General features: G+C 45.3%; 1 protein-coding gene across 1 annotated transcript in view; it reads right to left on the reverse strand.

The window, feature by feature from the left end:
* The window catches only part of LOC122796733 (desmocollin-3-like), a 1,348,840-nt gene that overhangs the window by 1,039,609 nt on the left and 295,468 nt on the right, over positions 1–13,763 (reverse strand). Inside the window, exon 4 of the mRNA XM_044065442.1 lies at positions 7,169–7,288. Within this exon, the coding sequence (XP_043921377.1) occupies positions 7,169–7,288 (120 nt within the window). The remainder of the gene's footprint in view (positions 1–7,168; positions 7,289–13,763) is intronic.

Below are 13,763 nucleotides of genomic sequence, written 5' to 3' on the forward strand. Positions count from 1 at the left end.
GAGTAAGTTTTTCCAACACAAAATTGAGATCCCAAGCAGGAGTAGGAGCTCTACGGGGGTCTTATATTCTTTGCCCCTCTAAGAAACTGCTTGAACAAAGGATGCGAAAACAATGGTGGGTCACAATCATAGTGAGCTGAAATTGCTGCAGCATGAATCTTAATGGAAGAGAAGGACAAACCTTTGTCCAATAACTCAGTAAGATATTGAAGAGCCACACTCAAATTAGGCTCAGAAATCTCCAAATTCTTTGCTGTACTCCAAAATAAAAATCTCTTCCATTTTTCTGCGTACACTTTCCTTGTACTAGGTCTTCTAGCTTCCATAATCACATTTAAAACTTGTTGAGGAAGTTGAGACCTGCTGTGTTTCAACACAGAATATGCCAGGCTGTTAGATGAAGAGAGTGAAGCTTGACATTGAGCAGATGACCGTCCTTCTGAGATAACAGATGAGGAATCAGAGGTAAAGGCCATGGAGGCTTCTTTACCAGACTCCGTAGTAGTGGGTACCAGTGTTGCCGAGGCCAATCTGGAGCTATCAAAATCATCCTTGGCCTGTCTTGTCTGACCTTTAATAGTACCTTTGGAAGAAGAGGCAGAGGTGGAAAGGCATACACATGAAGGTTTTTCCAATTGAAAGACAGAGCATCCACTTTCCAAGCTGTGTGATGAAACCCCTTTGTGCAATACTTTGGCAGCTGGTGGTTTAGTGGAGAAGCGAACAGATCTATGTCTGGAGTTCCCCATGACACTGTCAATTTCTGAAATACATGAAGATCCAGTTTCCACTCGTGGGGATCCATGATTTGTCTGCTTAACACATCTGCTAAGGAGTTCTGTGCTCGGCAGAAACCTTGCCTGAAGAGTTAGTTGCAAGCTTAGCGCAGTCTCCCATAAAATCATTGCTTGCCTGCATAGAGGATAAGAATGTGTTCCCCTTGCTTGTTGATGTACCACATGACAGTTGTGTTGTCTGTTAGAATCAACACCTGCCCTGGAAGAAGTAACTCCTTGAAAGCCATTAATGCAAACTGGACTGCTAACATCTCCTTCATGTTGATATGTAGATGCTGTAGTCTGGCAGGCCACTTGTCTTGTATCCACTTTCCATTTAGATGAGCTCCCAAGCAATGTCCGAGGCATCTGTCGTTAAAATCTGACTCGCCTCTGGCCGGGTCACAGAGAGTCCCTTGTTTAGGTGACATTCCTGAGCCCACCACAAAAATTCTTTTTGAAGGCAAGGTATTATTTGAATGACAGTGTCCAAATCCTGGCAGTGCTGTGTCCATACATTTTGAGATACCATTGTAGCTTCCTCATATGCAGTTTGGCATTGGGAAGCACCAGAATACAAGATGCCATGAACCCTAATGCTTGAAGGACTGTCCTTGCAGTCAGCACGGACTGATGAGATAGTTGATGGAAGTAAAGTGATAGACTCTTTTGTTTGTCCGGGGTTAAAAGGCCATCTGGGCTGCTGTATTCAGTCTCACACCCAGAAAGCACATGTCTTGAGAGGGTACTAGACTGGACTTTATTTCGTTCACAGAATACCCTAGGCATCTTAGCACTGCTATAACATATTCCAGATGCTGTAGAAGGTCTTCCTTTTCTTGAGCCAGAATCAGGCAGTCGTCCAAGTAAGGATAGATTTGAATTCCTTGTAGCCTGAAGTAAGCTATCACTGGAGCCAGAACCTTTGTGAATACTCTGGGCAGTAGATAAGCCAAAGGGCAATGCAGAGAACTGATAATGAGAATTTCCAGCTCGAAACCGCAGATACTTCCTGCAACTTAGCCTTATAGGCACATGAAGGTAAGCTTCCTTGAGATCTAAAGTTACCATCCAGTGATCTTTGCCCAGCAGAGGTAAAAGCTGTTGTAACGTCAACATCTTGAACTTGGGAATGTCCAGATAAGTGTTGAGGAGAGATAAATCCAAAATTGGTCTCCACGTGTTCCCCTTCTTTGGTACTAGGAACAGGTGAGAATAAAATCCTAGGCCCCTTTCTGATACAGGAACTGGCTGAATGGCCCCCATCTGGAGTAACTGAGAAATTTGCTTGTGAGCCTCTATTCTTTGTGGAGGAGGAACGTCTGGCATGCCTTTGAAAGGAGGCATTGTATGGAAATAAAACCTGTAACCGTGGTGAATGATATCCAACACCCATCTGTCTTGAGTAATTAAATCCCAATTTTCTTTGAAAAGAGACAGTCTTCCTCCCAAAGGAGCTACCAGACGAGAATCTACTGGCAGCTGAAAAGGCAGGTCATTGGGTCTGTTTACGAAAGGACTGACCCCTGCCCTCACCAGAAGTCTGAGCAGGTGAACTCCCTGTTCTAGGCCTAAAAGAACCTTGAGCTCTGCCCCTACCACGTCTAGACCTACCCCTAGACTGGGAATCATAAGCAGGATATGTCCACCCCTTAGCAGGCCAATTTCTACTAAACTTGGTGGCTGCACCTGCAAAAATCTTTAACAGTTTGCATAGACTTAGCTTTGTCCTCCATTTTCTTTAAAACTGCTTCCACAGGCGAACCAAACAACACATCAGACTGTAAAGGAGCATCCAAAATCCTTGTCTTAACATGCTCAGCTAAATTCTGATCCCTCAACCAGGCATGCCTGCGAAGAACAGAACTAGTGGCAGCCACCCTCGAGGAGGCCTGTACAGCATCAAAACCACATTGCAAAGAATGCTTACCCACTTGTTCAGACACATGAACCAAATCCAGCAACTCTTTACACTCAATACCTTCCGCCAAAGCATCCACCTTAGATTTCAATTGTGAAAGGAGATAATTTTGATATTTTAGCATGTGAAACTGACAATTCAACGCTCTCATGGCTAGAGTGGAAGAAGTATACACTTTCTTTCCCCACCTATCCAAAGCCCTAGCCTCTTTATCAGTGGGAACAGGATTTTTAACCACAGAGGCCTTAACACCTTTAGGCCCCTGAGAAACAGTTTCTGGGTCCGCCCTAGGACCCTTAAACAAATACTTATGAGCTTCAGGCACCCTATAGTACCTATCGGGTTTAACAGGAGCAGGAGGCAAAGAGTCAGGGTTCAGGGAAGCCTCTGCAAAACATCTTCCACCACATTCAACACAGGAGGTATAGCTAAGGGCCTATGCTGGGGTAAAAACAAGAATTCCCTAAGCCTTTTCCTGGAATCAGAGTAATCCTGGCCTTCCCATTTAAAGTGCTCCCTCATAGAATGCAGAGTCTCTGAAAATGAGAAATCCTCAGGAGGAGAAGCTGTAGGAGTGGAATCATCCACATCAGAATCAGAATAAGGAGGAAACTCCTGCAAATCTTCCAGAAGACTCTGAAGCCTCTGAATACTGTTCCAAACACTCAAACTCGGCTTCCACCCTAGGCCTCTTATCAGGCGGGGGCATAGAACCTCTAATCATAGTAATCAAATCTTCTGCCATTTTAAGCATATGTTTCTTAGGCACAGAACCTGAAGTGCTAGGAGAAGCCCCCACTGAAGCTAAACTTGGCCTACCTCTCAAAGAAGTTTTGGCAACAGAAGGAGAGGCTCTAACTACCTTGGGAAGAGAGGGAAGAACAGTTACCTGAGAAGCCCCCTCAGCCTGGCCTACCTCCTGAGAAGGCAAATCCTGTAACAGTAAAGTCTCTGCCTGAGACTCCAAAGAAACTCCTGGCAAAACCTCTGGCTCCACAGAGCCTTCTAAAGAACCGACGTCCGGGACTGCCGGTTCATCAACCCTAGGCTTCGCTGTTTTGTCCTTGCGCTTCTTGGACGAAGCGGGCGTCGGAGCATCCGGCGGCATTTTATAATTGCAACGCTTCCCAAACACTAACCTGGCACAGTCTAACCGTCTCTTAATAGTGCGTTTGTTAAACCTAGCACAAGAGCGGCATCCAACAACGTCGTGCTCAGGCCCTAAACAAGGTATACACAAGGTATGGTAATCCCTATGAGGTATCTGTTTCCCACAAGAAATACAGTTATTCACTTTTTCTGACATCCGGTTAAATACTGAGGCAAGAAAAAACCAGAATGTTCCCCAACGGGGTACTTAGCCAACTCTGATTCGGTCTGAAACTCCGGCTTCGGAAATATTTCAGAACGCCAACCTGCACTCGCAAAACTGCTTCTGCATCGGACCATGCGGCAAAAAAGACTGAGGATATGACGTCGGTCATGCGCATTAGTACCCTGACGTACTGACGTCAGTCTAATGCGCCCTGACCGACGTCAGCCATATACTCTGGTATTCGGGCCGACTGGACAGCGGACTACCCAATAGTAAGGACTGCAGCAATGGGGAACGAAGAACATCACCCAAGAGATAGACGGGTCCAAGCCGAATTCCTCCAGACACAGACTTGGTTTTGGGCCGGACCATCCCCCTCTTTGGCAAAGGATCTCCATGATGTCTCCAAAGGAAACATCCTCAGGGGATGACCTTGGGGAACCTTCCCCAAGGTCACCCCCTGGAAGATGACCTTGGAGAACCTTCACCTTCATCCAGGTCCGTGTCTTCTGTGAGGGACTCTGGAGGAGAGTTCAAGTGTCTCCTTTTCCACTTATGCTTATGGGGAGCTTCTCTGGGGCGGTCTCTCAAGCGGGTTGTTCCAAGGCCGGAACATCCTGGGGCATTACAGCTACGGGCTGTCCCTGAGAGGGCAAGATGGTTGGACCTGCACTCAAGACTAGGGTGGTCTGGACGGACCCAAAGATGAAATATAGTCAGAGGCCTCGACCATGCAAGAACCCTCTCCACCACATCGAATGAAGAGGGGGAACGAACCTCCTGGGCTAAACTGGCGGAAGCCGCTCCCGCTGATCCAACCATGGAGTCTGAGTAGAGAGCCTCTAGGAACCGAGATGCCAAGGGGGATGCTTCTCTTCTACAAGCTCGGAACAGAGAGCACCCCCTCGGATCTGACCCAGAGGCTACGGCTCCGAGAGCTTGGATCCGACACACTCAGGGCACTAGCTGGCACTGAGGTACACTGTACTATCGGCGCTGACCCCTCGACTCCAACCGTCCGAGGGCCTAGGGGGCGACTGGCTAACTATAATTTCAGGCTCAGGGGAGAACCCTGGGGACCTGAGCAGAGGTGAAAAGGCTTGGAAACAGGCTTAGTCTTTGGCAGGGGGCCGGCCTCCGACGGGCAGTCAGGGGAGCGCTTGCAAGACTGGTCCTTCTTGACCTTATCTCCTTCCTCGGGCCTCTTGGTGGGAGGGTGAGTCACAGAAGCCGAGGAAGGGGAAGACAAAGCAGCAGCCACTGCTTTCTTAGTGGGGAAGGTGGGACGTCCGTCCCAGCAGTGGAGGGCAACAGGCCCTTGACAATCAGTTTGCTCCACCTGTCCTTAAGAGCTCTGGGGTTAAACCCAGCGCAAATATGACAGGGGAACTGGAGGTAAGCCACCACCAAACAAACCATACACAGAGTGTGGCCATCCACCGGGGAAATGGCCACACTCTGTGCATCTTTTGAAAACAGGCTTTGGGGCGTCCGCCATGCCTTAGCCAGTTCAAAGCACACACACACACACACACACACACACACACACACACACACACACACACACACACACACACACACACACACACACAAAATGAAGAAAGAAAAGAGGGGAGGAGGATAGAAAAACCTACAAGAAACAAACTACGAAGAACCCAGTGAAGGTATAGAAAAGATTAGGAGTGAAAAGGATAGTTATAAAGACAACAAAAGTAAAATTTTACACTTTAACTGCAACACTCCATTGTGGTAGCTTGGACCATGCTGCTTCCCCTCAGGCAGCAAACGAGATCTGATGGGAGAAGGGAGACAGGGCATTACGGGTAAGGGGAGGAGCATTGAGCTCGTAGCCGTAGCTGGAAAATGTGGCCGTGTCAGATCCGATATGGATCCTAGGACCCACAGGTTGAAGAGCAAACGAAGTAAACTACTTCAGATCAAAACTTTTGAGGCAGCACCACAGTTAAAAGGGCTTTAATTCCACAAAACAAAGACAAAAAGAAGAAACGGTATACCAAGCATGTAAGCGCTTTCACGTTTTCCTTGAATGCTTCATCAGACATATTAAAGGCTGCACTGCGTCTTAATATAAATACAGCAAAATCAATACGTTCTAACCAATTACCTTAGTTCATAAATTAATCAATTAAAATGCGTTCACAGTCTACTTCATTAGAAATCCGCTTCATCAAACTAATATTCAAATGATATAAATATCTCCCAAATCTCATACTAATTTAAACCTAATATACATTTCAAATGTATAAACATATAAAAATATGTATATTTATAAAAGCATTCATTTAAAACCACATTCACGAATAGCAACTTTTAAAACAGCATTCAATTAAAACATCGTTAGATGGCAGTATATACTAAGGCTTTTATAATGGGAAGATATACCCAAAGCAGAGAGAGTATGCATGAAACACGTAATGTTAAAGCATTCTTCTTCTTGATACAATCCCAAATAAACAAGTGAAACCTATTATAAATATAAATATATAAAAAAGTGCAGCATGTGAATCAGATTTTCAATTGTCTGACACTGAATGTGCGTGATGCTCACACTTTTTGCCAAAATGATCCAAAATCCATGAATCCCTATCTAGGGAATGGACTGAAGTGCTCTCTTCAGAGAGATTTCTCTTGATGGCTACAGGTACCACTTTGGCATCCCCAACAAAAGCCTTACTCCAAAGCTTCTCTCTCTCCTTAGGAGGCAGGATGATTTTTATCAGGGTTCCTCAAGATGCGCAGTACAACAACATCAGGTCCTCACTATCCCTATCGCTAAGCAGACTACTCTGGGTGTGGGGATGGCAGACCACCTATCTTGCCCCTTCCATGCATTCTGTGACCTACAGCATTATGTTCTGCGTTTTTCCTTCCGCTTACCATCTGGAAGAAAAGAACCTTTCAGTGAAACTTTATTCCTCCTTTCCTGAATAATTCTGTTACCAGAGTTCTTGCATGTCGTAGTGAGCCTACAAGTGATTCACCCCTTGGCATACAATGCGGAGGTTTTAAGAATCTCTGAAGGCAGATCTTGTGGCTGCACATCACGTACTTAACTCTTATCCTCTAACTCTATTCAAAATTGCCAGTGACAAAGTTAGCAGATAGCAAAATGCACAAAAAAAGTATTACACTCACCTGCTGAACAAATTCTGGAAAAGGACCCAATGAGTTTTCCATAATTGAATGAGGCAGAGGGCGCCATCTTCTTTTTGTACGTTTAAGGACCACTTCTCTTTTTTGTCTTCGATTCTCTGCCTAGAAAAATGAATGAAATACAAACATGTTGAATTATACACGTTTTTTTCAAAACTACATTTTTACATGTGATAACAGTCTAAGCAGACAAACAGCACTGAAACATTCGCAGCTGCTGCATGGGCTTGTTAACAACTGCAATCTTAAAACTAATTAAAATCTCTGAAATGAGACAGCAACTATGTAAAGTACAGTTTTGTACCTACCATAAATGGAGATGTCCGATAGGTATGCAACTGCAGTCCTGACATATGGGTTGTCCTGCCTCAGGCAGCCCTTCGGTCGGCCGGATTCCAAAGTCCTGGTCCGGCGTCGGCTGATGTCGCCCTTTCCCCGACGTCAGAGCGCCTGGGGTATAAAAGCGTCAGCCGACGCAATCTTCTTCAGTGTTTCTTGCCCCAGATGCCAGGTGCCCCCCCAAGGAAGGCTAAAATTTGAAAATAGAGAAAAAAATTCCAGACAAGTACAACAACATAAAAACAAATACACCATAAAAGATTACCCCAGGTAGCTAAAATGAGGGGTAGAAACCCAAAAGAATACCACAGAGGGGTAGGTGGGAGGGAAAACCTGACTGCAGCTGCAAACCTATTGGACATCTACATTTATGGTAGGTACAAAACTGTACTATGTCCTTCAAGGATGCAACTGCAGTCCTGACATATGGGTTGAATACCATAGCCAACCTGGGGGTGGTAGGCACTAAGACAAAGATGGTGTAGCTAAAATGCCCTGCAGGACTGCAGAAGCAAACCCTGCTCTGGACCTGGAATATAAAGGCAGGTTGTAATGTTTGGAAAATGTATGCACGGAGCTCCATGTAGCAGCTTCTAAAATGTCCTTTGTTGCCACTCCTCTTAAAAAGGCTGTGGAGGTGGCTGTAGCTCTGGTGGAATGTGGCCTGATGTCAGCTGGCACAGTTTTTCCATGAAAAGAGTAGCAGAACCGAATGCAATTTCCAATCCATTTAGAAATTGTCTGTTTGGAAATTGCTTTTCCCTGCAATCCAGCAGCGCAAGCTACAAAAAGCTGGTCAGATTTTCTGAAAGACTTTGTTCTGTCCAAGTAGTAGCGCAACTGCCTGTGTATGTCCAAGGTGTGCAGAAGTCTCTCTCCTTTATTTTGAGGATTGGGAAAGAATGTAGGCAGGTGAATAGCTTGATTCAGGGACCCCCTGGATACCACCTTTGGCATGAATGACTGATTGGTTCTCAAAGAAACTCTGTCCTGATGAAAAATGAGAAATGGTTGTATTGCCATAAGGGCCTGTAGCTCAGAGACTCTTCTTGCTGAGGTTACTGCCAGAAGGAAAGCTGTCTTCCAAGACAGAAATTTCAACTCTGAAGATGCTGCTGGTTCAAAGGGAGGAAGAGTTAATTTTTCCAGCATGAAGTTGAGGTCCCATGCAGGCACTGGTGGTTTCCTTGGAGGGTTGATGTTCTTTATACCTCTTAGAAACAGTCTTAGCAATGGGTGAGAAAATACAGGCGGATCAGTGTTATATTTGGCAGATATTGCTGAAGCATGTATTTTTATGGAAGAATATGAAAGGCCATTGTGGAGCATTTCAGCCAAATATTCTAGGATCTGTGGAATGCTCATCACTGATGGGTCTTGACCCTTTTGCTGTTCCAGATAAGAAATCTCTTCCATTTTGCTGAGTATGTTTTTCTAGTGGAAGGTCTGCGCGCCTCCAGGATGATATCTTTTACCCTTTTGGAAAGTGTATCGTGAGGAATAGTCATGGAATCTTCCAAGCTGTCAGCTTCAATGTTTTCAAGCTGGGGTGTAGTGTCCTGTAATTGTGCTGTGTCAGAAGAAGTGGCCATTGAGGAAGGAGCCACGGACTGGTGTGTGTCAAGCTCCGTAGCAGTGGGTACCAGTGTTGTCTTGGCCAGTCTGGAGCTATCAGTATGACTTTCGGTTGCTCTGTCTTGATCTTTAGTAACACCTTGGTCATCAAAGGAAGAGGTGGGAAGGCATATAGTGTTAGAGAGTTCCAACTGAAGGAGAGAGCGTCCAACTTCCATGCTTGAGGATGGTATGTCCTTGTGCAAAACGTTTTCAGATGGTGATTGAGGTGGGAGGCAAAAAGATCTATGTCCGGCCTTCCCCATGCTTGAGCTATTTGTAAGAAAATGTCTGGATGCAACATCCATTCGTGTGGATCCAAGATGTTTCTGCTTAGGCTGTCCACCAGAACATTGTCCTTCCCTGGTACAAAAGGATTGCAGCTCTATTTTCAATTGTAGAGAAATATCCCAGAGATTCATTGCCAGTCTGCAAAGAGGGTAGGTATGGGTACCTCCTTGCTTGTTTATGTACCACATAACTGTGGTATTGTCTGTCTTTATTAGTAGATGGCCCTGATGCATGAACTTTTCGAAGGCCTTGATTGCATGTATCACTGCCAGCATCTCTTTTTGGTTGATGTGCAGGTGCTTTCCTTTTTGTGTCCATTGTCCTTGAATGCATCTGCCCTCCATGTGCGCCCCCCATCCATGGTCTGAGGCGTCTGTTGTTATGGTATGACTTGTATGAGGCTTGCTGAAAGGCAGACCTTTGTTTATCTGGCTTGCTTGAGCCCACCACAAAAATTCCTTTTGAAGGCATGGAATGAGTAGGATCAATGCTTCCAGGCTGTGGCTGTGTTGAGACCATAGACGTTTTAGATACCATTGTAGTTTCCTCATATGCAGCCTTGCGTGTGGAATCAGAAGAATGCAAGATGCCATGAAACCCAGGGCCTGCAGGATTTTCCTTGCAGTCATCTGGGTGTGTGTTGCCAATTTTCTGAAGTATTCTGGTAATTGTTTTTGTTTTTCTTTTCTGTCAGAAATGCCATCTGGGTGTTTGTGTCCAGTGTGGCACCCAGGAAAGGTATTTGTTGGGATGGTACGAGACTTGATTTCTGAATATTGACTGTGTATCCCAAGACCTGCAGTAGGTGGATGACATAGTCCAAGTTTTTTAACAAGGCTTGTTGGCTGTCCGCTTGTATAAGGCAGTAATCCAGGTAAGGGTATATTTGTATCCCCTAAAGTCTGCAATGTGCAATTACTGTTGCCAGGCATTTCTTGAACACTCTGGGCACAGTAGATAAGCCAAAGGGCAATGCTGAGAATTGATAATGCTCTGAGCCTGCAAGAAATCTGAGGTATCTTCTGCAACTTTGTCTGATTGGGACATGCAGGTATGCCTCCTTGAGGTCCAGAGTTACCAGCCAAGACCCCTTGCCCAGCATGGGAAGGAGTTGCTGTAAAGTCAGCATTTTGAATTTTGGCACAATAAGGTAAGTATTCAGTGCGGACAAGTCCAGAATGGGTCTCCATTGGTTTTCTTTTCTTGAAACAAGGAACAGTCTTGAATAAAATCCTTGGCCTTGTTTTGCAGAAGGAACCTTTTCTATTGCTCTTATTTGAAGTAGGTTTGTTATTTGTTTGAGTGCCTCTGCCCTTTGATTTGGTGGCAGGTTTGGCCTGCCATGTCTTGTTGGTAGTGTATGAAAATGGAATCTGTATCCTTTGTCTATTATGTCCAGTATCCATTTGTCCTTTGTAATATTGTGCCAATTTTGTGAGAATAAAGATAATTTTCCGCCCAAAGGTGCTTCTAATTGAGCCCTGGATGGCGGAGTCAAAGTCAAGTCATTGAGATTGTCCTTGCGGAGCAGTGGAAGGTCCTGCCCCACCTCTCTGGTTCGGAGGCTGCCATTGACGTCCTCTGTAGGAGCCTCGAGTTTGCCCTCTACCTCGCCACGGCTGTTTTTGCCTCTCTGAAATTTGTCTGTGTCTGGAAAGGGCCAATGCTCAGAAGGCCAATTCCTGCTGAATCTTGGAGGCTGTACCTGGAAGAAATCTTTGACTGTTTGCACTGATTTTGCCTTTTCCTCTATTTTCTTTAAAACCTCTTGTGCAGTAAGACCAAATAGCTTATGTTTCTCTAGTGGTGCGTCCAAAAGCTTAATTTTCACATGATCTGGCAATGTTTGCTCCTTTAACCAAGCATGTCTGCGTATGACTGCACCTGTCATTGCTGCTCTGCATGAAGCTTCCAATGCATCATATCCACACTGAAGGAAATGGTTGCTAACCTGCTGAGTATTATGAACCAATTCCTGTAACCCCTTTCTATCTAATGGTTCAGGGGAAGCCAATCTCTTTTGCAAGTCATCCAACATGTATTCCTGATACTGAATCATATGGAATTGACAATTTAATGCTCACATAGAAAGGGTGGAAGATGTATATACTTTCTTGCCCCACCTTTCTAAAGCCCTAGAATCTCTTTCTGAAGGAAGTGGATTTTTAGCAGTATTGGAGGAAACCCCTTTAGGCCCCTGAGAAATAGTTTCAGGGTCAGCAGTATGGCCCTTGTACAGAAATTGATGTGTGTCTGGGACCCTGTAGTACCTGTCTGGCTTGACAGGAGCAGGGGGGAGGGAGTCAGGGGAAACACTAGATTCTAAGTACACATCATCTAAAACATTTAAAACTGGAGGAATAGCTAAGGGTCTATGCTGAGGTAGCTTTAAAAATTCCCTTAACCTTTTCCTAGAATCTGAGTATTCCTGGCCTTGCCATTTGAAGTGTTCCCTCATGGAATGAAGCGTTTCCCCAAAGGAAAACTCCTCAGGAGGAGAAGCAGAGGGAATGGATTCCTCCGCATCAGAATCCTCGTAGGCCGGGAAGGCCTCCTCCTGGTAGTCTGAATGTGCAGAATCACCTGAGGCCTCATCGGAGGACTGGGGATCTACCTGCTCAACCCTAGGCCTCTTGACAGAAGGCGGCTGAGAACCTCTTTCTGGATGTGGCTGAGAACCCCTAATTAAAGAAATAAGGTCCTCAGCTAAACTTAAAATTTGAGAACCAGAAGTGGATCCCAGAGAAACAGATCTTGGAGGGAGAGACTTAGCCTGTTTGGCAGCCTTAGCACATGTGTAGGTCTTAATGGACATAGACACTGGAGGCCTGGCAGCCCCACGTGCTGGAGTAGTCTTATCCACTGAAATGGTGTCAGAAATATCCTGGGCTACGGTCTCAGAGGGGAGAACAGAAACCGGCACCGAGCTGGCCTCCGGTACCGAAGTAACCAGTGGGGCGGTGTCGTCAGTCTGTAGCGGTTGTGAAACCGGTTCAGAAGAGACCGAGACACTCGCGGTAGGCCTAAGCGTGGTGTTGGTCAGGACCGCGGGTGTCGGTCCTTATCCTTCTGTTTTTTTAGGTAAATGTGTTTTCGGAAGCTCCGACGGCATGATATAACAAAAATCTTCCCCAAAATAATCCTGTGCAAACTCTGTCCAACACCTAAGCGTGCGTTTATTGAAAGAAGCACAAGCTGTGCAGGCCGAGACGTTGTGTTCTGGGCCTAGGCAAGGTAAGCAGTAAGAGTGGAAATCCTTATGAGGTACAAGTTAAACAATTATTAACTTTTACAGTTTTATCTGACATCGGCTGAGGCAAGAAAAGGTCCCCAACGGGGTACTTAGCTTTTTTGAAGACTTCAGTAGCTGAAAACACAGGAGCTGGTCGACCGGCACTTGCGAACTGCTTCTGCTTCGGGCGCCGCGCGACAAGAAAGACTGAAGAAGATGGCGTCGGCTGACGCTTTTATACCCCAGGCGCTCTGACGTCGGGGAAAGGGCGACATCAGCCGACGCCGGACCAGGTCTTTGGAATCCGGCCGACCGAAGGGCTGCCTGAGGCAGGACAACCCATATGTCAGGACTGCAGTTGCATCCTTGAAGGACATCACAAAGCCACTCTGGTCATGATTAACATACACTGGCGTGTTTCAGTTTCAAAGAAACAAGGTTAAAGTAAGGTTGCCAAGTATCTGACAGCTTTACTGAAATGCAGTACAGAAATGCAAAGTATTTACCAATGTTAGGATCTAGTAAAGTTACCTTAATGCACCTGACAAATGTGAAAGAATATTTACTCTCTCTTAATAAGTTAGGCTAAGTGCACATGCAGATCACACAGCAAGTTCCTTTCTAAAATTGTACTTCGTTGCAGCTGCACTAGCTAAATAAAATAAATCAAGTCTTCCAAAGTTTTAAATACTGGTGTATGCAAACAATTTCTAGTTCAATGAAGCAGTGTGCAGTAGAACCTCCATTCAAGTTCCATTTCATAATTTCTCAGCTAATGGACTTCATAGAAATGAAGATTGTAATCTACTCTTTTTTCTTAATACCACACTGCATAAAGTATATGATTAACCAACTACTTCCAGTAAAATTCATCCATTTGATTAACTTTTTACATATTCTGTCATCACTCATCTTGCTAAATCAGTGTTTCTAGGTAGGTACTAGGCTATCGGCCCTGGGGCCTATATAAGCCTAGCCAAAAAGGTACCCTGGCTTTCGCACCCAAGAAAATTATTTTCCTGTGCTCCTGTCAAGCAGAGCCACAGAAGTGATCCCCGGGGTGAATTTCCCATTTCCCATCCAATCATCAAGATTTTTCTT

The sequence above is a fragment of the Protopterus annectens genome, chromosome 3.part0 (genome assembly GCF_019279795.1).
Source record: "Protopterus annectens isolate FY-2018-M chromosome 3.part0, PAN1.0, whole genome shotgun sequence".
Lineage (NCBI taxonomy): Eukaryota > Metazoa > Chordata > Ceratodontiformes > Protopteridae > Protopterus > Protopterus annectens.